Raw genomic sequence first — 27,482 nt, 5'->3', positions numbered from 1 at the left:
CTCTGCAAAACTTAAGATGCTAATGTACTGCCTACCAAAACATCAGCTATAGTCTCCTGCTTAAGAGACAGAATGATCTTGGTGCTGTTTCAGCCTCAGCTGACATGTCTCACAGTGATTAACATGATGTGGAGGAGCTGGTGTTGGACTGGAGTGGACAAAGTTAGAAATCACACAACAACAGGCTGGAGTGGACAAAGTTAGAAATCACACAACAACAGGCTGGAGTGGACAAAGTTAGAAATCACACAACAACAGGCTGGAGTGGACAAAGTTAGAAATCACACAACAACAGGCTGGAGTGGACAAAGTTAGAAATCACACAACAACAGGCTGGAGTGGACAAAGTTAGAAATCACACAACAACAGGCTGGAGTGGACAAAGTTAGAAATCACACAACAACAGGCTGGAGTGGACAAAGTTAGAAATCACACAACAACAGGCTTATTTGGAAGCTCTAGCTTTTGGAGCGCTGCTCCTTCATCAGGTGGTTGTGGAATTTAATATCATAAGAATAGATCCTGCAAGAGTGGAAAAGTACAGTGCTGGCCCAGTGATCACTCCAATACACTGAATACAGCTCCGAAAGCTGTGCTTCCAAACAAGCCTGTTGGACTATAACCTGGTGTTGTGTGATTTCAAACAGTGATTAACATATGGCTTAGGTCTCTGATCCGCTGATAGGTATATGAATGTTGTATTAGATCTGGAAAGGCTAATACAGAAGAGTACCATAAGCACTGCCCATTATGATATTACAGAATTGCGGGCAGACCAGCTTATGATATTGACAGCGTGAGACCAAACATCTGGTCTTCCTCAACATCTTTATAACTAATTACTGATAAGAAATAAACCATATCTTGTTAATTACAGGAGACTCTTGTAAGTAAATCAGGAAGCGGTTTTCCTCCACCACACTAGACCAAACAGGCCCTGTAGTTTCCTATATTTATAGAGAGGATGGTGGTGGCAACATTTAACATGAGCAATAGCTCATACAGCATAGTGAGCTTACATGTCTACACAAAAAAAATAGATACACTAAAACATAGAAAACATTTTTACAAATACATTGTTGAAACATTTTTAATTCAAATTCATGACCTGACATTAACACACAGTTGAATTTAAACCAGTCATGGAGAACAGAAGAAATGAAAACAATCTGCAGTAACGAGTTTCCTGCAGAACACAGTGTGATCACCATCAATCTTACAAGTTGCACACGCATAGCATTCTGCTTACTTACAACTGTGGCACTAAGTAAATCTTAGCTCAGTCTTAATGTATATAATCAGACAGCTGTTGCAAAAACTAAACAGCAAGTAACAGCTAATTCTAACATATATGTGATCAATTATTTAACCAATCAACTCATAGGCAAGGCATCAACTAAATATAACGGTATGCCTATCTCTGGGTCAAAAGAATATGTCTAACAGGTTGATCAAAAATAATTTGAAGATGTCTTGTGATGCAGTGATGGTATCCTTACCACTGGACAAGACAATCCAGTTTCAAATCCAATCTGTCCCAGAACGCATTATATGACTGAACAGGTTGATTAGAAATAATTAAATGACTCACCATATTAAATTATAAACCCCCAAAAATGAAAAATAATTGAATAATTCAGTATTATCACACCAATAATTACACGAAGATCAAACCCTACATTATTCTAATCTTTGCAGCCACTGATGTGGGTTCAGATTTCATCAGTTTCTGCAACATTCCCTGACAAAGGCAATCCACTCTGTAAATATTGCTCGAGTTAGATGCTGGGTTGACATCTGAAATCCTTTGGCTGAAAGTTTAAGAGCTTCTGACCATTTCATGTTTCAGCAATGCCTCAAAACATAGCAAACATGACCATCCTCAGCAGCATCTAGTGCCATTTTTCATTGGAGTTAGACTATTACTATGAATTTGTGTGGATTTGAAATTTTTTTTTCCAAATAAGACAAATACAACTAAAAACGTCCAGTAATTGAATTAGAAAATAATAAATTCACTGTATTGGAGTAATCACTGGGTCAGCACTGTACTTTTCCACTCTTGCAGGATCTTTTCTGCCTTGCTTAAAGTTGAGTCCTCCTAGAGAATGTAAAAGAGAAAAATGGTCTAAATGGGTTTTATGCACTACGTTCACTTAAATCCTTTCATACATGCTTCTATACCTGGGTTCAAATGCAATCTGAGTAGATAAAGGTTTTCACTCTGTGAAATGTCCTAAGTGAAATAAATTTATTCTTAACACAGGTTCAGCAGATGCAATGTAAATGTAGGGGACCTTTCAAATTCAGCATAAGCAGCACTGGAACTCTGGATATCAAGTTAACATAGGATAAGAGCTGATCTTCTAAAGTTGAATCGAAAACAATGTATGCTTCAGGGAAAACGCATTCTCCTTGTTGATTTAGCAATGTCCTGCTATTGGGTATAGCTGCAAAACCATTTCTCAATTAGAGTATTCATAAACAGGATAAAAAGTCACACAAAAGTAATTAAACAACACAAATTTATAAGAAATGCAAATTTACAATAAGAAAGGTTGATTTCTATGCAGCTTTCTTAATTGCGAAACATCCCAGCACTTCATAACTAATAAAGTAGTTCTGAAGTATAATCAATTTGCTCACAGCAAAGTTTCAAAAAACAGTACTGATAAGTAACAATTTTTAAAAAATTGTTATGATTTGAAGATGCCGGTGTTGGACTGGGGTGTACAAAGTTAAAAATCATACAACACCCAAGTTATAGTCCAACAGGTTTAATTGAAAGCACTAGTTTTTGGAGCACTGCTCCTTCAACCACCTGATGAAGGAGCAGACTCCAAAAGCTAGTGCTTCTAATTAAACCTGTTAGACTATAACCTGGTGTTGTGTGATTTTTAACTTTAAAAATTGTTGAGGAATATATGCTGGCTGGGACACTAGAACTCATCTGCTTTTGTTCAAGTAGTACCTTTATGTGTCGTATCTAACTCAGAAAGCAGCGTAATCTTTTGTTCAATGTCTCATGTGTTAGAATCATTACTGATATTTCATTGTTTTTATTGTTATTATTTTATCAGCTGAATTGGAGCTGTGAATTAGGAATCGTGAGCTGAGGAACTTAGTGATACAGTGGAAAAAGTAAACAACAGATCAAATAAGCTTTTCCTTATTGATGAGACTAAGCTTGGAAGTGAATTTTAGGCTGATTCTTGATTAAAAGCATCCCTACAGACACTGCCACCAAGGAAGAGCATGGTTTTTAAACAGACACCAACAGTGAGGTATTAATGAAGTCAGTAACTGGGGATTGGTTCTGACAATTCTGGAAGAGATGCTAGACTCAAGCAGTTGGCAAATGCTGCATGTTAATTGAAGTCTTAGGAGAAGATGGTTAGTCATCAGAGTAGAACTACAGCTGAAGTTATTTGTATTGAACTGTGTTTTCTGGTGACACAGATTGAATATTTGAAAATTCATTGCTTAATCTCCCAAACCAGCTTCTGAAAGCCCAGAAGTGAAAGCTGAGTTACAAATATTACTATCTTTACCTGAGTGAATTGAAAAAGTGACCCAGATCAATGCTTCAGAAAAGCAACCAAGGAATCCAGACCTATGCTCTGAAACGTTTTGTGAAAACAATTTCAGTAATCTGGCAAATTTTGTAATTTTTCTTTATTTAACACTGAACTGTGTTTGTTTGTTTGTTTTTTGTGTGATTGGGAGGTGAAAACAAACTTTCAGGTTGAAAGCATTGAAATGAATCAGGTTATCTTGTTATTTCTTTTTCTGCTAACATAAGAATCTAGCATCTCTTCAGAACTGTCAGAACCAATCTCCAGTTATTGACTTCATTAATAGCTCACTATTGGTGTGTTAAATAAATTGTTAATTTTTGTTTAAGATACAAAACTGGTGCCTGGAATTAATTGTTCACAAAGTCTGGATTGGTTATTCAAAAGTTTATAAAGTTTACAAAGGGATCTGGGAGTGCTAGTCGAGGATTCTCTAAAGGTCAACATGCAGGTTAAGTCTGTGATTAAGAAAGCGAATGCGATGTTGTCACTTATCTCGAGGGTTGGAATATAAAAACACCATTGTGCTACTGAGACTTTACAAAGCTCTGGTTAGGCCCCATTTGGAGTACTGTGTCCAGTTTTGGTCCCCACACCTCAGGAAGGACATACTGGCACTGGAATGTGTCCAGCGGAGATTCACATGGATGATCCCTGGAATGGGAGGCCTAACATATGAGGAACGGCTGAGGATCGTGGGATTGTATTCATTGGAGTTTAGAAGATTAAGGGGAGACTTAATAGAGACGTACAAGATAATACATGGCTTGGAAAGGGTGGATGCTAGGAAATTGTTTCCGTTAGGTGAGGAGACTAGGACCCGTGGACACAGCCTTAGAATTAGAGGGGGTAAATTCAGAACAGAAATGCGGAGACATTTCTTCAGCCAGAGAGTGGTGGGCCTGTGGAATTCATTGCCGCAGAGTGCAGTGGAGGCTGGGACGCTAAATGTCTTCAAGGCAGAGATTGATAGATTCTTGTTGTCTCGGGGAATTAAGGGCTACGGGGAGAATGCGGGTAAGTGGAGTTGAAGTGCCCAGCAGCCATGATCGAATGGCGGAGTGGACTCGATGGGCCGAATAGCCTTACTTCCACTCCTATGTCTTATGGTCTAATCTTGTAGTTTATATCTGAACCCACAGTTCAGTCAGATGTTTAAGATTGTGCAGGCTTTGCCAAAGTTTAAAGAGAAGGATGTGAAAGCCATTTTCCTGTAATTTGAGAAGAAAGCAACACATAATCGAGGGCTCGTCTGGGATCTTGAAAAGCAGACAACGTAGAAATGGAATTAGATTTTGGTACTGAGTGTAGGTAATTATACACCAGGTTTGTACTCAGACTTAAGATGGCAGTGGAAATTGTTAAAGAGTTTGTGCTTGTGTTAAACGTTTCCCTGGCACACTTGCAGGATACAACTAAAGCTAAACTAGCAGAGTTAGCTAGTGCTGAAACATACTAAGCAAGCAAACATTAGGGATTCAATAGTGACACAGTCGAGTTTAGTGGAAATAAAGAGGCTATGTGATTCAGGCAGTACACTGAAAGCATCAGTGAACACCGAGTTGCAGTGCAAGCATATAGAAATGAGAAAATTGGAGAAGGAATTCCAAAGTGTGGAAAAAGAAAGGGAATTCCAAAGAGTGTTAGAACTTAAGAAACTGGAATCCTCAAGGGAAGAAAGGGAGGGAAAAGAGAAAAAAAGGAAAGGAGGAAAGAAAAGAAGGAAGGAGTGAGTGAGAACAGGAATTTAACTTAAAACTAATGCAGCTTTGGCAATTAAAACTAGATGTTTGGGAAAACATGGAAGTGGACAGTTTGAGTCATAATCCACAGTTCAGTCAGAAAATGTTTAAGATTGTGCAGGCTTTGCCAAAATTTGAATAGAAGGATCTGGAAGGATTTTTCATGTCATTTGAGAAGATAGCAACATAAATGTGTAAAAGCAGATTGGATCCTTTACTTGCAAAGTAAATTCACTGGTAAAGCACAACAGATTTATACATTTCTGTCAGAGGGAATAAATTCTATGCACTCTGATAAGGTGAAGAAGTATCTTCTAAGCATATATGAGGTGGTGCCAGAAGTTTACAGGCAAATGTTTCAGAACTTACCAAAACAGCCCGGCCAACCCTGTACTGAGTTTGAAAGAATTAAAGAAAATAATTTAACCCCAGACATTGATAGAGATGGATTCAGTGATGATAATGTCATTAAATGTCAAAGGGCAATGGTTAGATTTGCCTCTTATTAGAGATGGTAATTGCTTGACATTTGTGTGGTGTGAATAATAATAATTAGCCCAAGCCTGGATACTGGCAGGGTTTGCTGCATTTGCACATGGACAGCTTCAGTATCTGAGGAATCACAAATGGTGCTAAACATTATGCAATGATTGGCAAACATCTTCAGTTTTGATGGAAGCAATGTCACTGATGAAGCAACTGAAGATAATTGGGCCTAGGAACTCCTGCAAAGAAGTCCTCGAGCAAGGAAAACTGACATCCAAGAACCACAACCAACTTCTTTTGTGCCAGGTACAATTCCAATCATAAAGTCACAGACAAGTTAGCCAGAAATTGTTGAAAATCTATAAACAAGGATGGTGTAACTGAATACCTTGAAAACTTTCTGTTTATCAGGGAGAGCCTCCATCAATTCATGACAGCTAGGTCATGCCTGACAAGTCTCACTGAATTTTTTGAGGAGGTGACTTAAGGTAGTGGACAGGAAAAAGGAAAGATATGCGGATACTGGAAACCAGAAGCAAAAAGAGAAATTGCTGGAAAAACTCAATAGGCGTGGCAGCATCTGTGGAGAGAAAACAGAGTTAATGTTTTGGGTCCAGTGACACTTCTTCAGAAATGATTGAAATTGGGGTGGATGGAGGGGGAGGAGAATACAATAGGTGGAGATGGAAACCCAGAGGAGAAAGGAGAACAACATGTAGTCAGACAAAGGAATGGGTAAAGGTCAGCTACTAATGGAGACCAGTGGTAGCTGACAATGGATTGTTAGTGATAGCAGCCTATGAGATGCCAAGGCTTGGTGCATTGGGGTTGGAGTAAGGACAGGTGGGAAGGTGCTTAGGCTTTAGAATTATTAATCTTGATATTAAGTCCAGAAGACTGCAGAGTCCTGAAGCACACCAGAAGATGCTGTTCTTCCAGCTTGCAGAGCTTTGCTAGAACACTGCATCAAGCCTGAGACAGAAATATTAACCAGGAAGCAGTGTGGTGCATTGAAGCGGCAGACAACAGAAATTCTGGGTCATTTTTGATTTGATCTGGTTTATTATTGTCACATGCCTAGGTACGATGAAAAGTTTAATTTTGCATACAGTACTGACAGATCATACCATACAAAGTGCATTATAGTAAATGAATGAGGAATACAATGTTACAGCTGCAGAGAAGGTGCACAAAGAGTGAGGTCAGCATTAAATGTGAAATTTGAAAGGTCTGTTGAGAAATCTGATGACAGCAGCAAGAAAAACGTTCTTGATTCCATTGGTCTATGTGTTTAAGCTTTTGTATTTTCTGCTCGACCGAAGAGTTTGGAAGAGGTTATAACTAGGGTGGGAGCAGTCTTTGATTATGTTGGCTGCCTTTCCAAGACATCGAGAAGTATGGATGGAGTCAATGGATAACATACCAATGAATATTGTTTATATGGATTTACAGAAGGCATTTGATAAAGTCCCACACAACAGACTGCTAACTAAGGTTGAAGCCCATGGAACTGTGGACAAATTACTAATATGGCTGGGAAATTGGTTGAGTGGTAGATGACAGAAAGTAATGGAGAGGTACTCAAATTGGAAGATGTTACCACTGGTAATCCACAAGGATATATGTTAGGACCTCAATTATTCACATTATTTACTTATCACTTGGATGATGGCAAAGAAAGTTATATATTCAAATTTGCTGATGACGCATAGTTAAGCAGCATTGCAGATTGCGTAGATGATAAAATTACAAAAGGACAACGATAGATTAAGTGAGTGGACAGAACTGTGGCAAATGGGAGTTCGATGTAAGCAAGTGTGAGATAATCCATTTTGGACCAAAAAAAGTATAAAACAGAGTATTTTTAGATGGTTGCGAAGTCAAATAAAGTGGACATCCAAAGTGATTTGGGAGCTTAGGTACATAGATGTTTAAAATGTCACCAACAGGTGTAGAAAATAACCAAGAAAGCTAGTGGAATGCTGGCTTTTATACCGAGAAAATTGGAGTACAAGAATGCAGAAGCTATGCTGCAGTTATACAAAACCCTGGTGAGACCCCACTTGGAGTACTGAGAGCAGATTTGGGCACCACACCTAAGGAAGGATATATTGGCGTTGGAGGGAATACAGAGTAGGTTTACAAGAATGACACTTGGACTTCAGGGGTTAAGTTATGAGGAGATATAATTTATATAATTTATTATATAATATTATATAAATTATATAATATTATATAAATTAGGCCTGTTTTCTCTTGAATTTAGAAGGTTAAAGGGTGAACTGATTGAAGTCTTTGAGACTCTATGACTTTAACAGGAAAAGACAGGATAGATAAAAATAAAATATTTCCACTACTTGGGGATTCTAAAACTAGGAGGCATCATCTGAGAATTAGGGCCAGACCATTCAGGAGAGATGTTAGGAAACAGTTCTATACACTAAGAGTGGTAGACATTTGAATTCTATTCCACAAACGACAGTGGATGCTGAATCAGTGTTAATTTTAAATCTGAGATAGATAAACTTTTGTTAAGCAAAGGTACAAAGACATATTGGCCAAAGGCAAATACATGAAAGTAGATAGGATAGTGAAGAAGGCGTTTGGTATACTTTCCTTTATTGGACATAGCATTGAGTCTAGGAGTTGGGAGGTCATGTTGTTGCTGTACAGGACATTGGTTAGGCCACTTTTGGAATATCGTGCGCATTTCTGGTCTCCTTCCTTTCGGAAGGATGTGGTGAAACTTGAAAGGGTTCAGCTACAGGGAGAGGCTGAATAGGCTGGGGCTGTATTCCTTCGCGCATCGGAGGCTGAGGCGTGACTTTATAGAGATTTATAAAATGATGAACAGCATGCATAGGGTAAATAGACAAGATGTTTTCCCTGGGATGGTGGAGTCCAGAACTAGAGGGCATAAGGTTTAGGGTGAGGGTGAGGGGGGAGAAATTTAAAAGGGACCTAAGGGGCAACTCTTTCACGCAGAAAGTGACGCATGTGTGGAATGATCTGCCAGGGGAAGTGGTGGCGGCTGGTACAATTACAACATTTAAAAGGCATCTGGATGGGTACAAATTTAGAGGGATATGGGCCAAGTGCTGGCAAATAGGACTCGATCAGGTTAGGATGTCTGGTTGGCATGGACAAGTTGGACTGAAGCATCTGTTTCCATGCTGTACATTTCTTTGACTCTATGAAGTTAGGCCACAGATCAGCCATGATCTCATTGAGTGATGGAACAGGCTTGAGGGGCTGATTGGCTTACTCCTGTACTTATCTTCCTAACCAGTAGAAAGATTTTTCCCAGACTCCCACTGACTTCAGTTTTGCTAGATCTCCTTGATGCTACACTCAGTCAAAGGCAGCCTTGCTATCAAGTACAGTCACTTTCATTGCTCCTCAGGAGTTCAGCACATTTTGCTCGTTTGAAACAAGGCTCTAGTAAGATCAGGAGCAGAGTGGGCCTGGCTGAAACCTAAGCGCATGTCAGTAAGCTGTTGATATTGCTTATTATCAAGTCATTTGGCAGAATGCCTCATCGTCAGAACTTTCCAACAAGCACCAAGACATGGTTTGGCTGGTGGTGAGAAGGGCTCTGCCTGTGAGATCCTTCATGTATGCCCAGACACTCTGCCGCACTGCATGCTGCCCACAAAGCAGCTGTGGAGGGGATGAGACTGTCACACACCTCCTACTGGAATGTGCCTATGCGAATGAAGTCTGAAGAGGAATGCAGTGGTGCGTGTTGAGGTTTGTCCCGAGCAGTTCCGTGACGCAGGACTCCGTGCTCTATGGTTTGTTCCCTGGGACGCACGCTGAGACGAACATCAACTGTGCCTGGAGGATCATCAACTCTGTCAAAGACACTCTTTGGCCCAAAACCTATTGATCTTCCAGCTGAAGAAGTCAACCCCGACTCAGTCTTGCAGACTGGCACATTCCAAGGTCCAGGACTACATGTTGAGGGACACACTGAAGCTTGGGGCAGCTGCCGCCAAGGTGCGGTGGGGAAAGACCTCAAGTAAGGTCTGCCTGCCTAAGAAGAACAGGGGGCCCACTCAGTAATTGGGCTCCGCTGACGCCTCAGCAAAATAATTGGATGGTCAACACACAGACTTATATACGAATGATTAATTCCGATCTCTGTATGTAAAGAAATGCAATGTGTGCATAAGAATGGCATTACCATTTGTATAGATATCAAAATAATTATGAATAAAGTATACTTTTGAAATAAAAATAATTATCAACTCCTTCAGACCCATATACAACATCACCCCACAAGTTACTTTTTAGGCAATGAATAGGGACAGCATGGTGGCTCAATAGTTAGCACTGGTGCCTCACAGTGCCAAGGACACAGGTTCAATTCCAGTCTTGGGTGACTATCTATGTGGAGTTTACGCATTCTCCCCATCTCTGTGTGGGTTTCCTCCGGGTGCTCTGGTTTCCTCCCACAGTCCAAAGATGTGCAGCTTAGGTGAATCGACCATGCTAAATTGCCCATAGTGTTAAGGGATATGTAGGTTAGGTGCATTAGTCATGGGAAATGTAAAGTTGTAGGGTAGGGGCATGGGTCTGGGTGGGATACTCTTCGGAGTGTTGGTGTGGACCTGTTGGTCCTAATGGCCTATTTCCACACTGTAGGGATGCTATGGTAATATTGCTCAACATCTGTTTATGTAATTATATTTACCATAATAAATACTCTACCTGTGCCCATATGTTTGACTTTATATGTTCAGACAGACAATCTGGTGGAAACAACAAATGCTGCAGTTCACAGCGGGTCAGACAGCAACCGTGGAGAAAGAGCATGCTAACATTTAGAGTCTAGATGATTTTTCATTAGAGCTTAAGTGAAGTGTGGATTTATGCTACTGTTTATTTTTGTTGGGGGAGGTGTTGGGGTAGTAGGCTGGTGGAGAAAAGGTTCAGATTAAGCAATTGGAATGTGAGAATATCAGAACAATGGTGATTTGGAGATGCCAGTGTTGGACTTGGGTGTACAAAGTGAAAAATCACACAACACCAGGTTATAGTCCAACAGCTTTAATTGGAAGCACGTTAGCTTTCGGAGCGACGCTCCAATCACCTGATGAAGGAGCGTCGCTCCGAAAGCTAGTGTGCTTCCAATTAAACCTGTTGGACTATAACCTGGTGTGTGATTTTTAACTTAGAACAATGGTGTGTCTCCTGCCAGATGTGAAAGGACAGACACTGGAATTGGGGGAGGGGAGAACGGACATGATAACAAGCTAAAAGGGAAGAAATGATTCACAAATTGAATGTGTGATACTGTTCTTCCAGTTTGCACTGTGATTTACTGGAACACTACAGCATGCCAAGGACAGACATGAAGGAATTCGTGCAGGGCGCTGTGTTAGAATGACCAGCTACAGAAAGGTCAGGGTCATGCTTGCGAATGGACCAGAGGTGTTCTGCAAAGCGGTCACTCAATCTATATTTGGTTTCTCCAATATCACGTAAGCCACAGTGGGTGCATCAAACACAATACACAAGATTGCAGGAGGTAGAGGTGAAATATCGTTTCACCTGGAAAGACAGTTTTATTCTGCTGGCATGTTCTCTTCAGACATAGAAGAATGGTAGTTTTTAGTTCCAGTATGCATTAATTTCTGGTTCTCTGAGTTCTCTTCTGAACTGCAGGTCCTTGAATCTCTTGTATTGCTTTTTCAGAGGATATTGTCTGTTCCAGAGTAGGCATTTCATAGTATTTTGAATCTCAAATCTTTATACATTGTTTGTTCTCTTCTTGATGATATCTTCCATAGAGTTGTATGCATCACATTTTCAACTTATGTTGGTGGATTTTTGTTTTCAATTCACCTATAGATATTTGTTCTCACCTGTAGAAATGAGCTTAAGTAGTTATATTTTTTCACTCAAACTGGATTAGTCTGCTCTCGGTAATTGAATTATTGACGAAACCAAATTGTTCAATTTCTCAAATAAAACACAGAACTGCAGGTGTTGGAGATCGAAAACAAAAACAGAAATTGCTAGGGAAACTCAGCAGCTCTGGCAGCATCTATGAAGAAAAAATAGAACTAATGTTTTGATTCCTTCTGGAGGTTTACTGGACTTGAAACATTAATTCTGATTTCTCTCTATTAATGCTGCCCGACCAATTGTTTTTTTCCAGCAATTTCTTTTAATCCTTCAACTGAGTTACATGAAGATTCCTTCTTGCTTGATGTGATATCTGTTATTGAGGATTCTTCTTTGGGAAGCAGGGAAATCAGATACTTGACTTGAACTTATCCCTTCCTAGTAATTTCAACATCCAATGTGGTGACTTGAATTTATCACAATTAGTTGTTCACCCTGTTGTGTTGCAATCCAACTCAATTCAGTTGCAGATGTTTCAGTTGTCTCAAGTGGGCAGTACTGTTTAGTTGATGCCTCGTTTTCAATCTTTCTTCTTAAAATTTGTTGGCACCTTTAATCTGTACACTCTTCACTTTTGATACAAATCATTATAGTCACAGCCTTCTATCTCATACACGATTATAAAATTTATTTCATTAGAATACGAAATTTATCTCAGGAGATTCTGCTTTTTGCTGAGGTTCTGCCATTAGCTTACAAAACTGTATAAGTTCTTCTCTGACTTCTGTTAACCTTCTATTACTTAACTCTCCCCTCCAGCTTTTGAATGAAATTCAAGTCAGTACATGCCTTTCAACTCAAGAGTGACAATTCCTAAATATTTTCAAGAATTTGGTTACGTTGATGAGTTTAGATTTTCTTATAGAATATCTTTAACGTTGATTAGATTCCCTACAGTATGGAAACAGGCCTTTCGGCTCAACAAGTCCACACTGACCCTCCGAAGAGTAACCCATCCAGACCAATTCCCCCTCCCTGACACCTAACACTATGGGCAATTTAGCATGACCAATCCACTCTAACCTGCACATCTTTGGATTGTGGGAGGAAACTGTAGCATGGAGGAAACCCACGCAGAAAAGGTGGAGAATGTGCAAACTTCACATAGACAGTCACCCGAGGCTGGAATCAAACCTGGGTTCCTGGCACTGTGAGACAGCAGTGCTAACCACTTAGCCACTGTGCCACCCATTAAGTACAATGCATTCTATTTACTTCTTTAAACTGCCTAATGCTTATCTGCTTTAACAGACTGGGTTCACAATTTTTTTGGCTTTTTACTCCCAGACTGAGCATACTGCTCCCTTGGCTCTGTTAGTTCCATCTAGTTTTATTTAGAATTGCCCCTTATAGCATCTATGTTCTACGGCAGTAAAACACCTGATCTGAGCTACAAACTAGTTTTTAATTTCTCTCCCTCTTAGCCTGTGTTACTATGGCCATTTAAAGTTTCCCCTTTGTTTCACTGATTTTTAGTTTTGACTCCTGCAATTGCCAGTCTATTCAATCATTGGCTAAACACTCCCACAGATCACCACTTTGTGATGCAGCTTATACAACAACTTTTGAACTTCAGACTTCTTCTGTTCTAGAGCATTCCTTACTGGGTTTGGAATGCTTTCAGTGATTCCTTGAGGTATTCCTCAGTGAGGAATGTTTCCATGTACTTTTTGTTCAGGTTTGCTGTCCAAAAGAATCAGCAATATATATTTCACTTGAAGTCTTTGAGGTTGTCAGTGGGACAGGTGTTGCTGAATGCAATCTTCATCCCATGCTGATCACCATGTTGTGTACTGCCATGCATACTATTTTAGCATCTGGGTTACGTAGGTGCTTACATTTTCTAATGCACATGTGGGTAGTTATCTTCTTGTCTAATGAGAAGAGTCTTGTTGAGTAAATAAGGTGTAGTTTATTGCATCACTGCAAATACTTACAAGTTATAATAGGCATTGTGATACCACAAGTACAGTTAGGAGAACCTGGCTTTAGGGATGTCTCCCACAAATTCCTCTCCTACTCCCCACCAAGTCCTCAGGACATTATTACATTGGGTAGTGCTTACTGCACTCAGACTCTTGTATAACAAGCACCTCAGATATACCCACAGCAATGAGAACTTCTGACGAAAATAGGAGTCTGCTACCATTGAACAGTGACTGAGGAATAGCTTGGGCCACTGGTGTTGTATTTAACTGAAGTGTGAATGCTTCTTGAATAGGTTACAGGAAAATGGAAAATAGTCATGATTGTGAGACACAGGTCAGCCTGAACGATGTAGTGAACAGAAGATGACAACGTAGCACAGGAAATGTTTAAAGTCAGGTACAGTTCTGACTGTGTACTAAGCCAAGAGATATGGGCCTCATTATTATTAAAGCATGCAAGACTTACCTTCCCATTTTAAACGTGCAAGAGTTGAATAATCGTTACATTACAGTTGTGTCTCTATTTGCTTCAAACTTCAAGGGGTGTTCAAATCATAGCTCACCTTAACAAAACAAAAACGTATAAAGTTTTCAAAGTCCTTTTTGTGGTCAGAAGAGTAGAAAGTAGACACTGGAATTGTGGCCAAGCCCTGTGAATAGAAGTAACAGCAAAGAGTTAGAAGTTTTTTGTGTCAATTAACTTAGTAATTCACTACCTGCACCCATCCTCCAATCCATCCCTCCTAATTCTTCACTTTCCATAATGAAGTGTTCTTGATATGAGCAGTTCTGTTGTTTGATGTGGATATAAAGATTAACTTTATGCATCAATTAAATGATATTCCTGTGCCTTATTTGGTAAGTGATTGTGGAAAATCCAATGGAAGTTGACATATACCTGTATAGGATGAATCCACACAGAAGGTGCACCAATAATGGTGCCCAGAGTAAAAGATAAAGAAAGTGCTGATGGTAGATCATAGAACAGTACAGCACAATACAGGCCCTTCAGCTCACCATGTTGTGCTGAGCATTTATTTTAATCTGAGAGCAACCTAACCTACACACCCCTCAATTTACTGCCAACCATGTGCTTGTCCAGCAGTCACTTAAATGTCCCTAATATCTCTGACTCTACATAGAGAATGATGGGTGCATGGAATGTATTGCCAGTGGTGCTAGTAAACAACCTACCTCTGACATCTCCCCTATACCTTCCTCCAATCATCTTAAAATTATGACCCCTCGTGACAGTAATTTCTGCTTCGGGGAAAGGTCTTTGGCTATCTACTCTATCTATGCCTCTCATTACCTTGTACACCTCTACCACGTCACCTCTCTTCCTTCTTCTCTCCAGTGTGTAAAGCCCGAGCTCACTCAACCTCTCTTCATAAGACAAGTCCTCCAATCCAGGCAGCATTCTGGTTACTCTCCTCTGCCCCGTCTCTAAAGCATCTACATCCTTCCTATAATGAGGTGACCAGAACTGGACACAATATTCCAAGTGTAGTCTAACCAGGGTTTTATGGAGTTGCAACAAAACGTTGCTCTTAAACCTAATCCCCCTGCTAATGAAAGCCAAAACACCATACGCCTTCTTAACAATCCTATCAACTTGAGTGGCAACTTTGAGGGATCGATGTACGTGGACACCAAGATCCCACTGTTCCTCCACACTGCTAAAAATCTTGTCTTTAAACCTGTATTCAGCATTCAAATTCGACCTTACAAAATGAATGATTTCGCATTTATCTGGTTGAACTCTATTTGCCACTTCTCAGCCCAGCTCTGCATCCTATCAGTATCCTGCTGTAGCCTGGAGCAGCCCTCGATAATATTTCCAACACCACCGGTCTTTGTGTCATCGGCAAACTTATTTACCCACCCTTTCATTTCTTCATCCAAGTCATTTATAAAAGCTACAAAGAGCAGAGACCCAAAAACAGATCCCTGCAGGACACCACTGGTCACTCACCTCAGGCAGAATACTTTCCATCCATTACCACTCACTGTCTTGTTTCAACCAGCCAATTCCATATCCAGCCAGGCAGATTTCCCTGTATCTCATACCTCCTAACTTTCTGAATGAACCTACCATGGGGAACCTTATCAGATGCCTTACTGAAATCCATATACACCACATCCACTGCTTGACCTTCGTCAACTTGTCTCGTCATGTCTCAAAGAACGTTACAGGATTGTGAGGCATGACCTGCCCCTCACAAAGCCATGCTGACTATCTTTAATCAAACTACATTATTCCAAATTGTCATAAATACTATCTCTAAGAATGCTTTCCAGTACCTTGCTTGCCACAGATAGAAGACTGACTACTCTGTATTTCCTAGGGATTTCTTTGTTCCTTTTATTGAACAGAGGAACAACATTCGCCTCTCTCCAATCAGAGGGTACTACTCCCTTGGAGAGTGAGGATGCAAAGATCATTACCAGAGGCACAGCAATCTCATTCCTTGCTTCCTGTAGTAACTTTGGATGTATCTGGTCTGGTCCTGGAGACTTAGCCATCTTGATGCTTGCCAGATTTTCCAGTACATCCACTTCCTTAACATCAATCTGTTCAAGGCTATTAACCTGGTCCATGGTGTTCTATCAACAAGGTCCCTCTTTCTAGTGAATACTAAAACAAAACAAAAACTTATTTAGGGCCTCCCCACCTCTTCAGACTCCAGACACAAGTTACCTCCACTATCCCTGATCGGCCCTACCCTCTCTCTGATAATTTTCTTATTCCTCAGAAAGGTGTAGAACTCCTTTGGGTTTTCCCTAATCCTTCGTGCCCAGGCTTTTTTGTGCCTACTCCTAGCTCTCCTCAGTCTATCTTTGAGCTATTTTCTAGCTATTCTGTAATCTTCTAAAGCTGTGCGAAATCCTCACTTTCTCAACCTTAAGTAAGCTTCCTTCTTCCTCTTGACGAGAAGCTCCTATTCTCTTGTCATCCAAGGCTCCTTCAGCTTACCATTCCTTGCCTGTTTCAGTGGCACAAAGTTATCCAGCACTCTCAACAAGTACTCCTTAAACAGCCTCAACATCTGTGTTATGCGTTTCCCGTAGAATGTTCCCAATTTATACTCCACAGCTCCTGTTTAATAACAGTATAATTTCCCCTCTCTCCATGAAATACTTTCCCATCCCTATGTGGCAGTTGTGATCACTGTCACTGAAATGCTCTCCTACCAACAGGAGAGGAGAAATAGGTGTACAGAGGAACCTCAATTATCCGAATACCAATTATCCAAGAATCGGATTATCCGAAGGAGATCTCGAGGTCCCGATAGAAACATTATATCAAAGACGTGTTTCCAACAGTGATAGTGTCTTTTGTATACAGTGGGCAAACAGGCACTGCCTCCAAATGACTGGCCTCCCGCCCTCTCTCTCTCCTCACACTTTCCCTGGAGTTCTATAGAGGGATATACCCTAAACTCTCCTGTCCCCACATAATGTCTCCAACATTGTCCTGTACAGGGCAAACGTGGAACCTGTCAAAAAGTTGCAGTAAAAAGCTGCGTGTGTGGCTGTGTGTGTGCGTGCTATTTGGAGACTTATCCCACAAAGGCAGCAGTAGCAGCAGCACTAGCAATCTTGTTGTGTCCAGTCTGGCTGCCCTGGAGAGTGGGCGGGGGTGGAAGGGGTTGCGGGGCCATGGTGTGATTGGAGGTGGGGGCGGGGCTGGAAGGGGTTTGGGGGCTGGCAGTGGGCGGGGCCTCACACGCTGTGTGCTGCTACAGTCTCCTGAATGGGGAGACGACTTTAAAAACTCCAAGCCCCAGATGAAAGGCATTTAATTGAATAACCGAATAATCAATTATCCAAACGAAACAGTGCCCGCCCATCTCATTCAGATAATCGAGGTTCCCCTGTGAATGGTAAATATGGACCTCAGAAAATAGGTCAGCTCTACTGACAGTTAATCCACGTTAAGGGAAAGCTTTAAAGAATAGGTCTAAGACGGAAAGTGTTCATGCTCTGAGGTTGTTGAATTCAAAGCTGAATTCTGAAGATTGTAAAGTGCCTAAGTAGATGAAAACGCTGTGCCTCTAGCTTGTGCTGAAGCACTGCAGCAGACCTAGAGTGGTACTGTTAGCATGTCAGCAAGATGGTTCAATGAAATATCAAACAACTGGAAGGCCGAGTGACAGCATTTCTGGGCACCTTCACTGTATGTTCTAGTTGTTCCTTCTCCCAGTTTATCAAAAGGATTACATCATTTTCTGGCCTACTTCAGTTCTGAAGATGGGTCATATTGGATTCAAAACACTAAGGCTGTTTCTCATCCCATAGATGCTGCCAGATTGGCTGCATTTCTTCAACACTGTTTTATCTTGAATATATAATCTACACTCGGAACTTATCCTTGGGGAGTCCAATTATCATTCTGGTAAATTGACACCGCAATCCCTTGAAGACAAATTCATCCTTCTTAAGAAGTGATGCCCAGAACGTGTATGGAATGAGCTGCCAGAGGAAGTGGAGGAGGCTGGTACAATTGCAATATTTAAAAGGCATTTGGACGGGTACATGAATAGGTAGGGTTGGGAGGGATACGGACCAGGTGCTAGCAGGTGGGATGAGATTGGGTTGGGATATCTGGTCGGCATGGACAGGTTGAACTGAAGAGTCTGTTCCCATGCTGTACATCTCTATGACTCTATATAAGTTCCAAATTCAATCAGCCGTTTCAATTATGTTTATACTGTTCATGACATCTTAATAATTTATGTACCTGGAACATATCTTGAGACATCTCTTTCTAGATTTCTAGCATGAAAATATGAACTATTCCAGTATCCTGTATGATGAGTGTACAACATGCTTGGTTATTCTTGTATGAGATAAAGGTTAACCTGGATGGTGCACAAATGTTCGAATATTTGCAAAACCGAAAGACAGATGCGTGAACCATAGTACACAGAACTTCTAACCACAAATACAAAGCTGCTTCATGCATCGGATAAAGACCATCCCAATAAGTTGTTCATATTCAGAATCATTGAACAAATATAAATTTTGGTCAGTTAGATTCAACTTTACAAGAGTTAGCCTCACTATTTCACAGTTACCCACCTTATTAGTTATGAGCCACTTCACAAACCTATAATCATGTGGCTCCTCAGTGTCAGTGGAAACCGGCAGATCAACTTCTGATAGGAAAGGTACAAAACAAGAAAGTCAGACACTTCACACAAAATGATCCAATCACAACTCAAATGTACATTAGTAGAGGCCAGACATTTCCCATCTCATAAGATGGAGAGAGAAAGCCGAACATCTGATTCCCAGTTGGCACCATGTGCATCTTCTCAGCTAGGTGGATTTATGACTGCAATAGACAGGTCATCATATTCCTGGCCACACACAATTCATGGTATTAGGAGAATTATATCTTAAAATAACAAGAAATTTCATTCAAAAGTATAAGGAACAATCAAAATTGAATTGGAAACCTGGCATCTTTGTTTTCTTGTCTCTACTTAGAGACCTGTATTTGATGCATGGTCCCAGGAACCATGTTACCCTGATTCCATACAGCACACAGACCAGACATTAAATTGGTGTAGAAAATCACAAATTCCTATTAGTCTGCTTATACACAGTTACTTGTGCTTCCCTTTTGATAACCAATCTGGTTACTCACTGACTCCTGTGATGTCCACAATCAAGTAGTAACCACCCTCTGGTACAATTGGCTTTAGCCCCACAGACATGAGGCAGGCAGCAAGCCGGTCACGTTTTAATTGCAGTTCCTGACGCAAATTGGTGAAATAACTGTCTGGTGCTCCTAAGCGTCCAAATTCTTTCATAAATCCTTCTGCTACAGCTTGCTGAGTAGAGACAACATTTATTATTTAAATAGGCAATTTACTTCAATGACAAATCAGATGCAAAAGCCATTTTTGTATTGCGCTGCAAATCTACAAAATGTTGAATTTCCACAGAGGGTGGTGGGGGAAGAAAGAGGCAAAGGTGAGAGGACAAGAGGAGGTAACTAGAATCTCTTTGGTCCAAAGATTGAGTCCAAGCTGATACTTCTGTCAATGGATGATCTAAACTAATCCATGGTTGAATCAGTAACCTGACATCGCTACCAGGCAAGTCCATAATATTTGAGACAGCTACTGGTAAATGATTAGTGTGGCTCATTGTTAAGTCAAGAAATGTGCTTAGGTTTGTTCTGAAGGCAGAAAGGTTTTGAATTTGATAATGTTTATCATCAACATCATTGCTAAGTAGCAAAATTAGTTTGTACACACAAAGACACACAGCATCACTGCCAAATGACGACAGGCAGCTGCTTGTCACAAAGATGGCTCTGCCCATATATTCACATTAAATACCTGGGGCATTTAAACAGTCTTGCTACAACAAATGGTCAATATTATTCCAATCTAAACAAACATCCTCAATATCATTCTCATGCACATACAGTTTCAGCACTTATAAACACCTTTGTGCTGTTTCAGGGAATCTACCATTTTTAAGAATAAAGTTTTAAGGCAGACTTTAGTGAATCTTGCTTTCTCTGCCTGCAGATTCAATAAGTGTTAATGGCCATGGGACAGGGATCAATTTACTGTGGTTTCAGCACTGTTCACACAAATGTGGGAGCTCTGACGCCTTGGGTTCAGATTTTGATATGTTGCATATTTATAGTCAGTTCTACTATAACGCGATGATTGCATTTTCATGCAACCCCATGTTATAGAAAAATCACACTTTAGAAACACTGTTTAAAGTGTTGGTACTGTAATTGCGTTATTAGCTAACACGTTTTAAAAGTTCGTGCTTTAGAAACAGCATCCCGAATTTGTCAAATTTGTGTTTATGAAACTTGTGTCATAACAGAATGACTTGTATTTGATTAACTACTGCTTTCTTGGTCTTTACCTGTGGTTTTTCCACCTTCCCTGAGTGCATTGCGTTTCTTTACTGTTGCTGCTGCTGTCTTAGCAGTCATCACTTTCAGAACCTTTTTCAGCATTTCCCATGCATTTGCCAAGGCTTACTGGTACAACAGGGTTTGGTCATGGTAAAAACAATGACAGCAGATGCTGAAAACCAAATACGGGATTAGTGGTGCTGGAAGAGCACAGCAGTTCAGGCAGCATCCAACGAGCAGCGAAATCGACGTTTCGGGCAAAAGCCCTTCATCAGGATGAAGGGTTTTTGTCCGAAACGTCGATTTCGCTGCTCGTTGGATGCTGCCTGAACTGCTGTGCTCTTCCAGCACCACTAATCCAGGGTTTGGTCATGGCTGACTGATATAATGGAGGGCTTATGAATATGTACATACCAGTGGCTATCATTGCCATTAGGAATACACATTCTGTTTAAATTCAGCCATGGCTCAAGGAAATCACAAAAAGCCAGAACTATGGCAATGTATCATTGATGCTATACTAATTAGAGAGAAAAGTGATTTTTCAATGTGAAGCTTTTGTGTACTGTCGGGAAAATACATGGCAGGCTCAACAAACTGTTCTTCATCTCACTGGGTACAAAGCCAACTTTATGTGCCCATTGTAATAAGCAATGCTGTGAAAAGCAATCCTTTTGGTACTTCTCACCTGTGCTGGAGTGGCACAATGATAGTTTGAGTTCTGATGGACAGTCTGCAAATGCCTTACGATGTCCTTGGGTCCAATTGCCCAGCCAACCTATAATAAGCAGTTAGATTGAAAATCACAAAATCTTGGACCAGAAAATAGTCAGGACTTTGAATTTTATATTTAAAATGAAGTGCAAACTAAGCAGATTAATTCTTGCATGGGAATTTTTCTATTATAATCAGTGCATTTAACTCCTAAAGCATACAAACACAAATTAACACAAAACCTTAAGTTTAACTGCTATGCTGAAGAATAGTCATACAGAACTTGAAAACATTTCTCTCTCCACAGATGCAGCCTAATCTGTTGAGTTTCTTGAGCTGCTCCATTTTTGTTGATAGCTTAAGCTCTGGGATCAGCTGTAATGCACTGAGAAAACCAGTTATTATCTGGGTACAATGTCACAACAACTGTCAAAGTGCCAGACACTGAAGTTAACTTTGCATTAACTTATGTCTGTGGTTTCCAATGACAGTGGCTAAGCTGCAGTGCACTGAATGACATGCTTCGATGTCTTAGGAGTTAGGATCAATTTCATCATTCCATCACACTCCAGCTGGTCCCAAATCCTGTTGCAGTTCCAGCAAAACAGATAAGGTTTAAATCAGTTCGGTTATTGTAACCAAAAACATTAGAAGAGTTTTCAGTTGGTCATAAATCCCAAACCAAACTGCAGAAGAACCTCGATTATCTGAATATCGGATTATCTGAAGGAGATCTCGAAGTCCCGATAGAAACATTACATCAAAGAGCTGTTTCAACACTGAGCATGCCTTTTGTTTACAATTATTAAAAACTGAACTCTGCTTACTGAAATGCTGCCAAGAACAGTCCTGGCAACCAATGGGAGCCCAGGCACTGTCTCCAAATGACTGACCTCCTGCCACCTCTCCCCCCACACTTTCCCTGGAGCTCTACACAGGGGTATACCCTAAAACCCCCTTCCCCAGATAATCTCTCCAACATTGTCATGTCCTGGGCATAGTGGGAATTTAACAAAATGTTGCAGTATAAAGTTTGTGTGTGCGCGCACTATTTGGAGTCTCACCCCCCCGCCAAAGGCAGCACCAGTCTTACTGTTGGTGTCCAGTTCACAGGGATGCGGGGCGGAATGTGGGTTGGGGCCAACTTGAAGGGGGTGGGGGGGTTGGACGGGGGCTGAGTTGGGTGGGTTTGGGCGGCAGACAGGGGATGGGTTTAGATGGGGTTTGGAGGGCGGGCAGGGGTGGACAGGGGCCTGGAGTGGACAAGATTTGGGTGGGCAGAAGGGGGCGGAGTGCATGGGTTTTAGGGTCAGATGGGGAGAGGGCAGGGGTGGTTTGGGGGGGGGGGGGTACAGGGTCTCGCGCATGGTGTGCTACTGCCTAGTCTCCTGAACAGGGAGCAGACTTAACAAATGCTCACTGTGTCAGCCCCATTGAACTGATGAGGGGTGGTGGGGGCTTCAGGAATGCTGTAGGCCTCTTACACACAAGTATGTGCCTGCTCAGAAACAAATCCTGAGGCAGAGAGAGGGAGCTGAAAATGTGTTGCTGGAAAAGCACAGCAGGTCAGGCAGCATCCAAGGAGCAGGAGAATCGACGTTTCGGGCATGAGCCCTTCTTCTTCCTGAAGAAGGGCTCATGCCCGAAACGTCGATTTTCCTGCTCCTTGGATGCTGCCTCATCTGCTGCGCTTTTCCAGCAACACATTTTCAGCTCTGATCTCCAGCATCTGCAGTCCTCACTTTCTCCACAGAGAGAGGGAGCAAGGCATGCAGAGCGAGGAAAAAGCAAACTTTGGAAAACTCAGAGCCCCAGAGGAGAGGCATTGAATCAATTAACCGAATAATCAATTACCCGATCGAAATAGTGCCCGTCCATCTCGTTCAGAGAATCGAAGTTGCTCTGTAGTTACTCATAGAGCTATACCTATAGAACTATACCTGATATTCCTTGCAGAATTCACTACTGCTAATTTAAAGATTCAAGATTTTATCTATTGTCAGCAGACGGTCCACTATTATGTCCAATACATTTGAAATTTTCTGACAATTTTCTCCACTCACCTTCCATCCTGTTGCACTAAAGGTTTTACCTGCACTTCCAACAGTGATTGTACGCTCCCACATCCCTGGCAGGCTAGCTAGGAATAGGAAAACATGAACAGTAACTCATTAGTGGGGGTGCACGTGAGATGGGGAGCGGAAGAAAACACTACAGGAATAACTTTTGAAAGTCTCCACACACTGATGCAGCACATGATTAGAAGGGTATGTAGAAGTGCAGCTATAGCTGTAAGTGCATAGCTCTAATTTCCCAAATCATCGTTGCTGACGAGGGTTCCATGCCCAAAGTTAAAACTCAAGCCAAGAAAATCTACTGTTATATCTGTTACTATTCATCTATAAAACTAATAATTGATTGAACTCGTCAGTTCTTCTAAAACGTGATGGTTGCTTTCTTGTGCAACTCCATGTTTTGAAAAATCAAGCTTCAGAAACAGCACTTGAAGTGTTGGCGTTGTAATCATGTTACAGTCAACACACACTAAAAGTTTGCGCGGTAGAAACAGCGCTCCCAATTCATTTAACAAGTTACAACAAATTCACATTGATGAAATACGTGTTATAACAGAATGACACGTACTATATAAATTAGCTTTTTTTTTAAAACAACATAAATTATTTCTCCTCTAAGTCCACACACTTTCGCCAAATAAAAGGTATCACTGAGGGGTACACACATTGGTTCTGGCTCCTTTTTTGTCAGTCATGTGAAACATTCCTTGTCTTGGACCTTGTCAGATCCACTTCCTCGCTTCTTTTCGTGGTACACTAATGATGAATTTTCTTTTCTTGCCCTGAACTGTAAATTTTCATTAACTATGTATTCAATTGCCATTTGTTTCTAACCTTCAGGTAGGTGGTCCATCTCTAACTCTTCCTGCATTTCTCTGACTCAATTTCTCAGAATAGATAAAGCACTAATACTCAGTATAAGCCCACAAACGTTAAATCTCCCCAGAGTACTTTTCCGAATACCTTGTTTCTTCTCAGGTTTCAATTCCAACCTCCCAACTTCTGTGTTGTATCACATCTGGTCGTAAGATGCATATTCCATTGTGCTTGTGATAGATCATCCTTTCTTCTCAAGAAAGGACTCCCATCCCAGAAAATCCTGGTGACTGTGGGTGATAGGACTCTTGACTGGGTCCATCTCATATACTGGAGTTCTGCTCTCACCTCTTCCCCTCCCTCCCTGAACACAGATAGTTCCTCATGCCCTCACCTTCTATCCATAAGACATAGGAACAGTCAATCAAGCCTGCTCTGCCATTCAATGAGATCAATGCTGATCTGATTATCCTTAATCCCACTTTCCTGCCTTCTCCCCCATAACCTTACTAATTCCTTACTATGTAAAAAGCTATCTACCTCAGCCTTGAACATACTTAATGACCCAAGCTATAGAGCATTCAGCAGTAAAGAATGCCATGGATTCAGTACAATCGGAGAGAAGAAATTCCTCTTCATTTCACCCCATCAACCCTCCAGATTCAACAGATCATACTCTTCCATTTCCATTATCTCCAGTATGATGCCGCCAACCACATCTCATCCTCTCCTTCCCTTTCATCATTCCAAAGGGACCATTCCCTCTAAGAAACCCTGGTCCATGTCTCAGACACTCCAACAGGGTTTCTCACAGTATCTTTCCAAGTCAGACAGAAATGCAATACCATCATTTTCATCTTGTGTCCCCTCACCACCCAAGACCCCAAACACTACTTCCATGTAAAACACAAGTTTTTGGACTTTTAAAAAATTTAGTCTACTGTATTTGGTCCTCACAATTTGATCTACGCTACATTGAGGAAATTAAATGCAAATTAGGTGACTGTTTTTCAGAACACCTCTGATCAGTCCCTAAGTGTAGCCTTGAGTTTCAGGCCATCTGACATTTTAATTCGCTAACTTGATTTGTTGCTAAAATCAAGAACTCCCATCCGAGAATTATTTGTATTCACATGTTTGACTAAGAAATTCAGGTGACACTTTCTTACCAATCCGCACATGCTTGTTTGCATCATATACCAGCCACTCATACACCTCGTCACTAATGCACAACACATTGTGCTTCACACATAGATCTGCGATCATCTGCAACTCTTCACGGTTGAAAACCTAAGTTGTGGTAAAATAAAACGAAATTGTTAAGTAATACGTTTGAAGTTGATGGAAAGCAACCTAAACTTCCTTCTTTCTTTGTGCTACATCCTGCTAGACTAATTTTTCTTTCATCTTTCTTGTGGCTTCCTTTTCCAGTTAGGTCACAGAAATGACTCCATTCCTGTCTGCTAATTAGAGAGGAATGTCAGTCACAAGCCAGAATATTTGTGTTTCCACTTTCTGGACTAAAGTAGATAGGATTGTTCAGCCATCCACAAACAATAGATGTCTTATCAAACGCAAGCTGCAGCCTTCATTTTCATTCTGGATTTGTTTTTGAGTATTGTATTTTGTGACAAAGACACACAAAATGAGTTCACGAACTCACTGACTATTAAAAATACTTTGCATTTGTGATATATCTCATCTACTGCAAGAACATCCCAAAGCACTTACCATAAAATAATGCATTAAGTCTTGTTGAAATGCTTTGTGTTTGTCCAATTTAAAGATTCTGTTCCACTTAGCTCACCATTGTGGTCATGAATTGTAGACATATTCAAAAGGCAGTAGTCTAAAAGTTGTTATGTTTAATCAGTTTTGTAAGAATTGTAGGTAGATTGTAAACAGTTAACCTGCTTAAAGGATCATTTCAGATCGGTATTTCCTGCAGATGGCTTTGTGAATGGGATGGGAATTTTGATAAAGAAATCCGGAATTCTGGGAGGAGCAGGTAGTGCAATGCAGCAAAGAGAAACAGATAAGCATAGTAAGCTGGCAGTAATTCTTCTTGCTCTGTAAGCAGAGTTGCAAAGGTACTTACCTTTTCTATAGAGCAGGCTTCACTGCCTCTTAGCTGTCAGGCTACTGGGAATTAGAATCATAAAACTTTGCAGCACAAAATGAAGTTATTCATCTTACATATCTGTTCTCTTTGAAAAAGCTGTCCAGTTTAGGCCACATTTCATAAGACTGGAAATTAATCCTCTTAAATATCTGTGTTAAGTCTTCCCTTCATCTCATCTGCTCTAAGAATTTACCCATCTTCTCCAAGCTCTTGACATAACCAATGTCTCTCATCACTGGTATCATCTCGGTAATGTCACCAGTTTGTTTTCCAAGGCCTTGATATTCTTCCTGAACTATACACACTATACCAGCTGAAGCACAATCTGAAAGGTTAGCATTACTACTTTGTTTTTGTATTTACTATCCAACTGACATTGCCAAGTACCATAAGCTTTATTAATCACAAATTCAGAAGTCACACAACATTAGGTTATAGTCCATCAGGTTTATTTGAAATCACAACCTTTCAGAGTGCTCCAAAAGCTTGTGATTTTCAAATAAACTTGTTGGACTATAATGTGTCGTTGTGTGACTTTTGACTTTGTCAGGTTCAGTCTGATAATGGCACCACCAAATCAGCTGCCACCTTCAAGGATTCGTGTATATACACCATTTTGTCCCTCTACTCTTTTTTTTTAAACATTTAGTCATGGGATGTTGAGGTCACTGGCTGGCCAGCATTTCATTGTCCATTCCTTGCTGCTTTGATAAGATAGTAATGTGCTGCCTTCTTGAATCACTGCAGTTCATATGCTGTAGATTGACTCTCAATGCCCTAATGGAAGGAATTCCAGGATTTTGACCCAACGACATTGAAGGAACAATAATATATTTATCAGTCAGTATGGTGAGTTCTTGGAGGGGAACTTGCAAGTGGTGTTCTCATGTATCTGTTGCATTTTGGAAGGGCAAGGCGGTTGTGGGTTTGGAAGGTGCTGTCTGAGGATCTTTAGTGAATTGCTGCAGTGCATCTTGTAGATAGTATATACTGTTGCTAATGTCGGTGACGGAGGGAGTAGAAGCTTGAAGATATGATATCAATCAAGCAGGCTACTTTGTCTTGGGTTGTGTCAAGGTTCTTGAGCGTTGTTGGAGCTGCACTCATCCAGGCAATTGGGGAGTATTCCATTACACTCCAGAGTTGTGTTTTGTAGATAGTTGACAGATTTTGCAGAGTCAGGCAATAAGGCTAGTATTCCAAGCTTCTGACC

At 40.8% G+C, this 27,482-nt stretch overlaps 1 protein-coding gene across 6 annotated transcripts in view; it reads right to left on the bottom strand.

The window, feature by feature from the left end:
- Window positions 1–1,076: 1,076 nt before the first annotated feature.
- LOC140469261 (kynurenine--oxoglutarate transaminase 1-like) overlaps window positions 1,077–27,482 on the bottom strand; it is a 49,477-nt gene continuing 23,071 nt past the window's right edge. For 4 of the 6 annotated variants that reach the window (XM_072565600.1, XM_072565601.1, XM_072565603.1 and 1 more), the window contains 7 exons: window positions 25,317–25,437; window positions 23,320–23,396; window positions 21,231–21,320; window positions 19,301–19,487; window positions 18,730–18,806; window positions 14,208–14,294; window positions 1,077–2,101 (listed from right to left, as the gene is read on the bottom strand). In XM_072565600.1, the coding sequence (XP_072421701.1) occupies window positions 2,033–2,101; window positions 14,208–14,294; window positions 18,730–18,806; window positions 19,301–19,487; window positions 21,231–21,320; window positions 23,320–23,396; window positions 25,317–25,437 (708 nt within the window). In that variant the 3' untranslated portion in view covers window positions 1,077–2,032. Of the gene's footprint in view, window positions 2,102–14,110; window positions 14,295–18,729; window positions 18,807–19,300; window positions 19,488–21,230; window positions 21,321–23,319; window positions 23,397–25,316; window positions 25,438–27,482 lie in introns of all 6 variants that reach the window. The other 2 variants (XR_011956043.1, XR_011956044.1) reach the window with 2 other exon arrangements.

Source organism: Chiloscyllium punctatum, chromosome 49 (genome assembly GCF_047496795.1).
Source record: "Chiloscyllium punctatum isolate Juve2018m chromosome 49, sChiPun1.3, whole genome shotgun sequence".
Classification (NCBI taxonomy): Eukaryota; Metazoa; Chordata; class Chondrichthyes; order Orectolobiformes; family Hemiscylliidae; genus Chiloscyllium; species Chiloscyllium punctatum.
The sequence above is the reverse complement of the archived record's forward strand: the minus strand, read 5'-3'. Positions and strand labels throughout refer to the sequence as shown.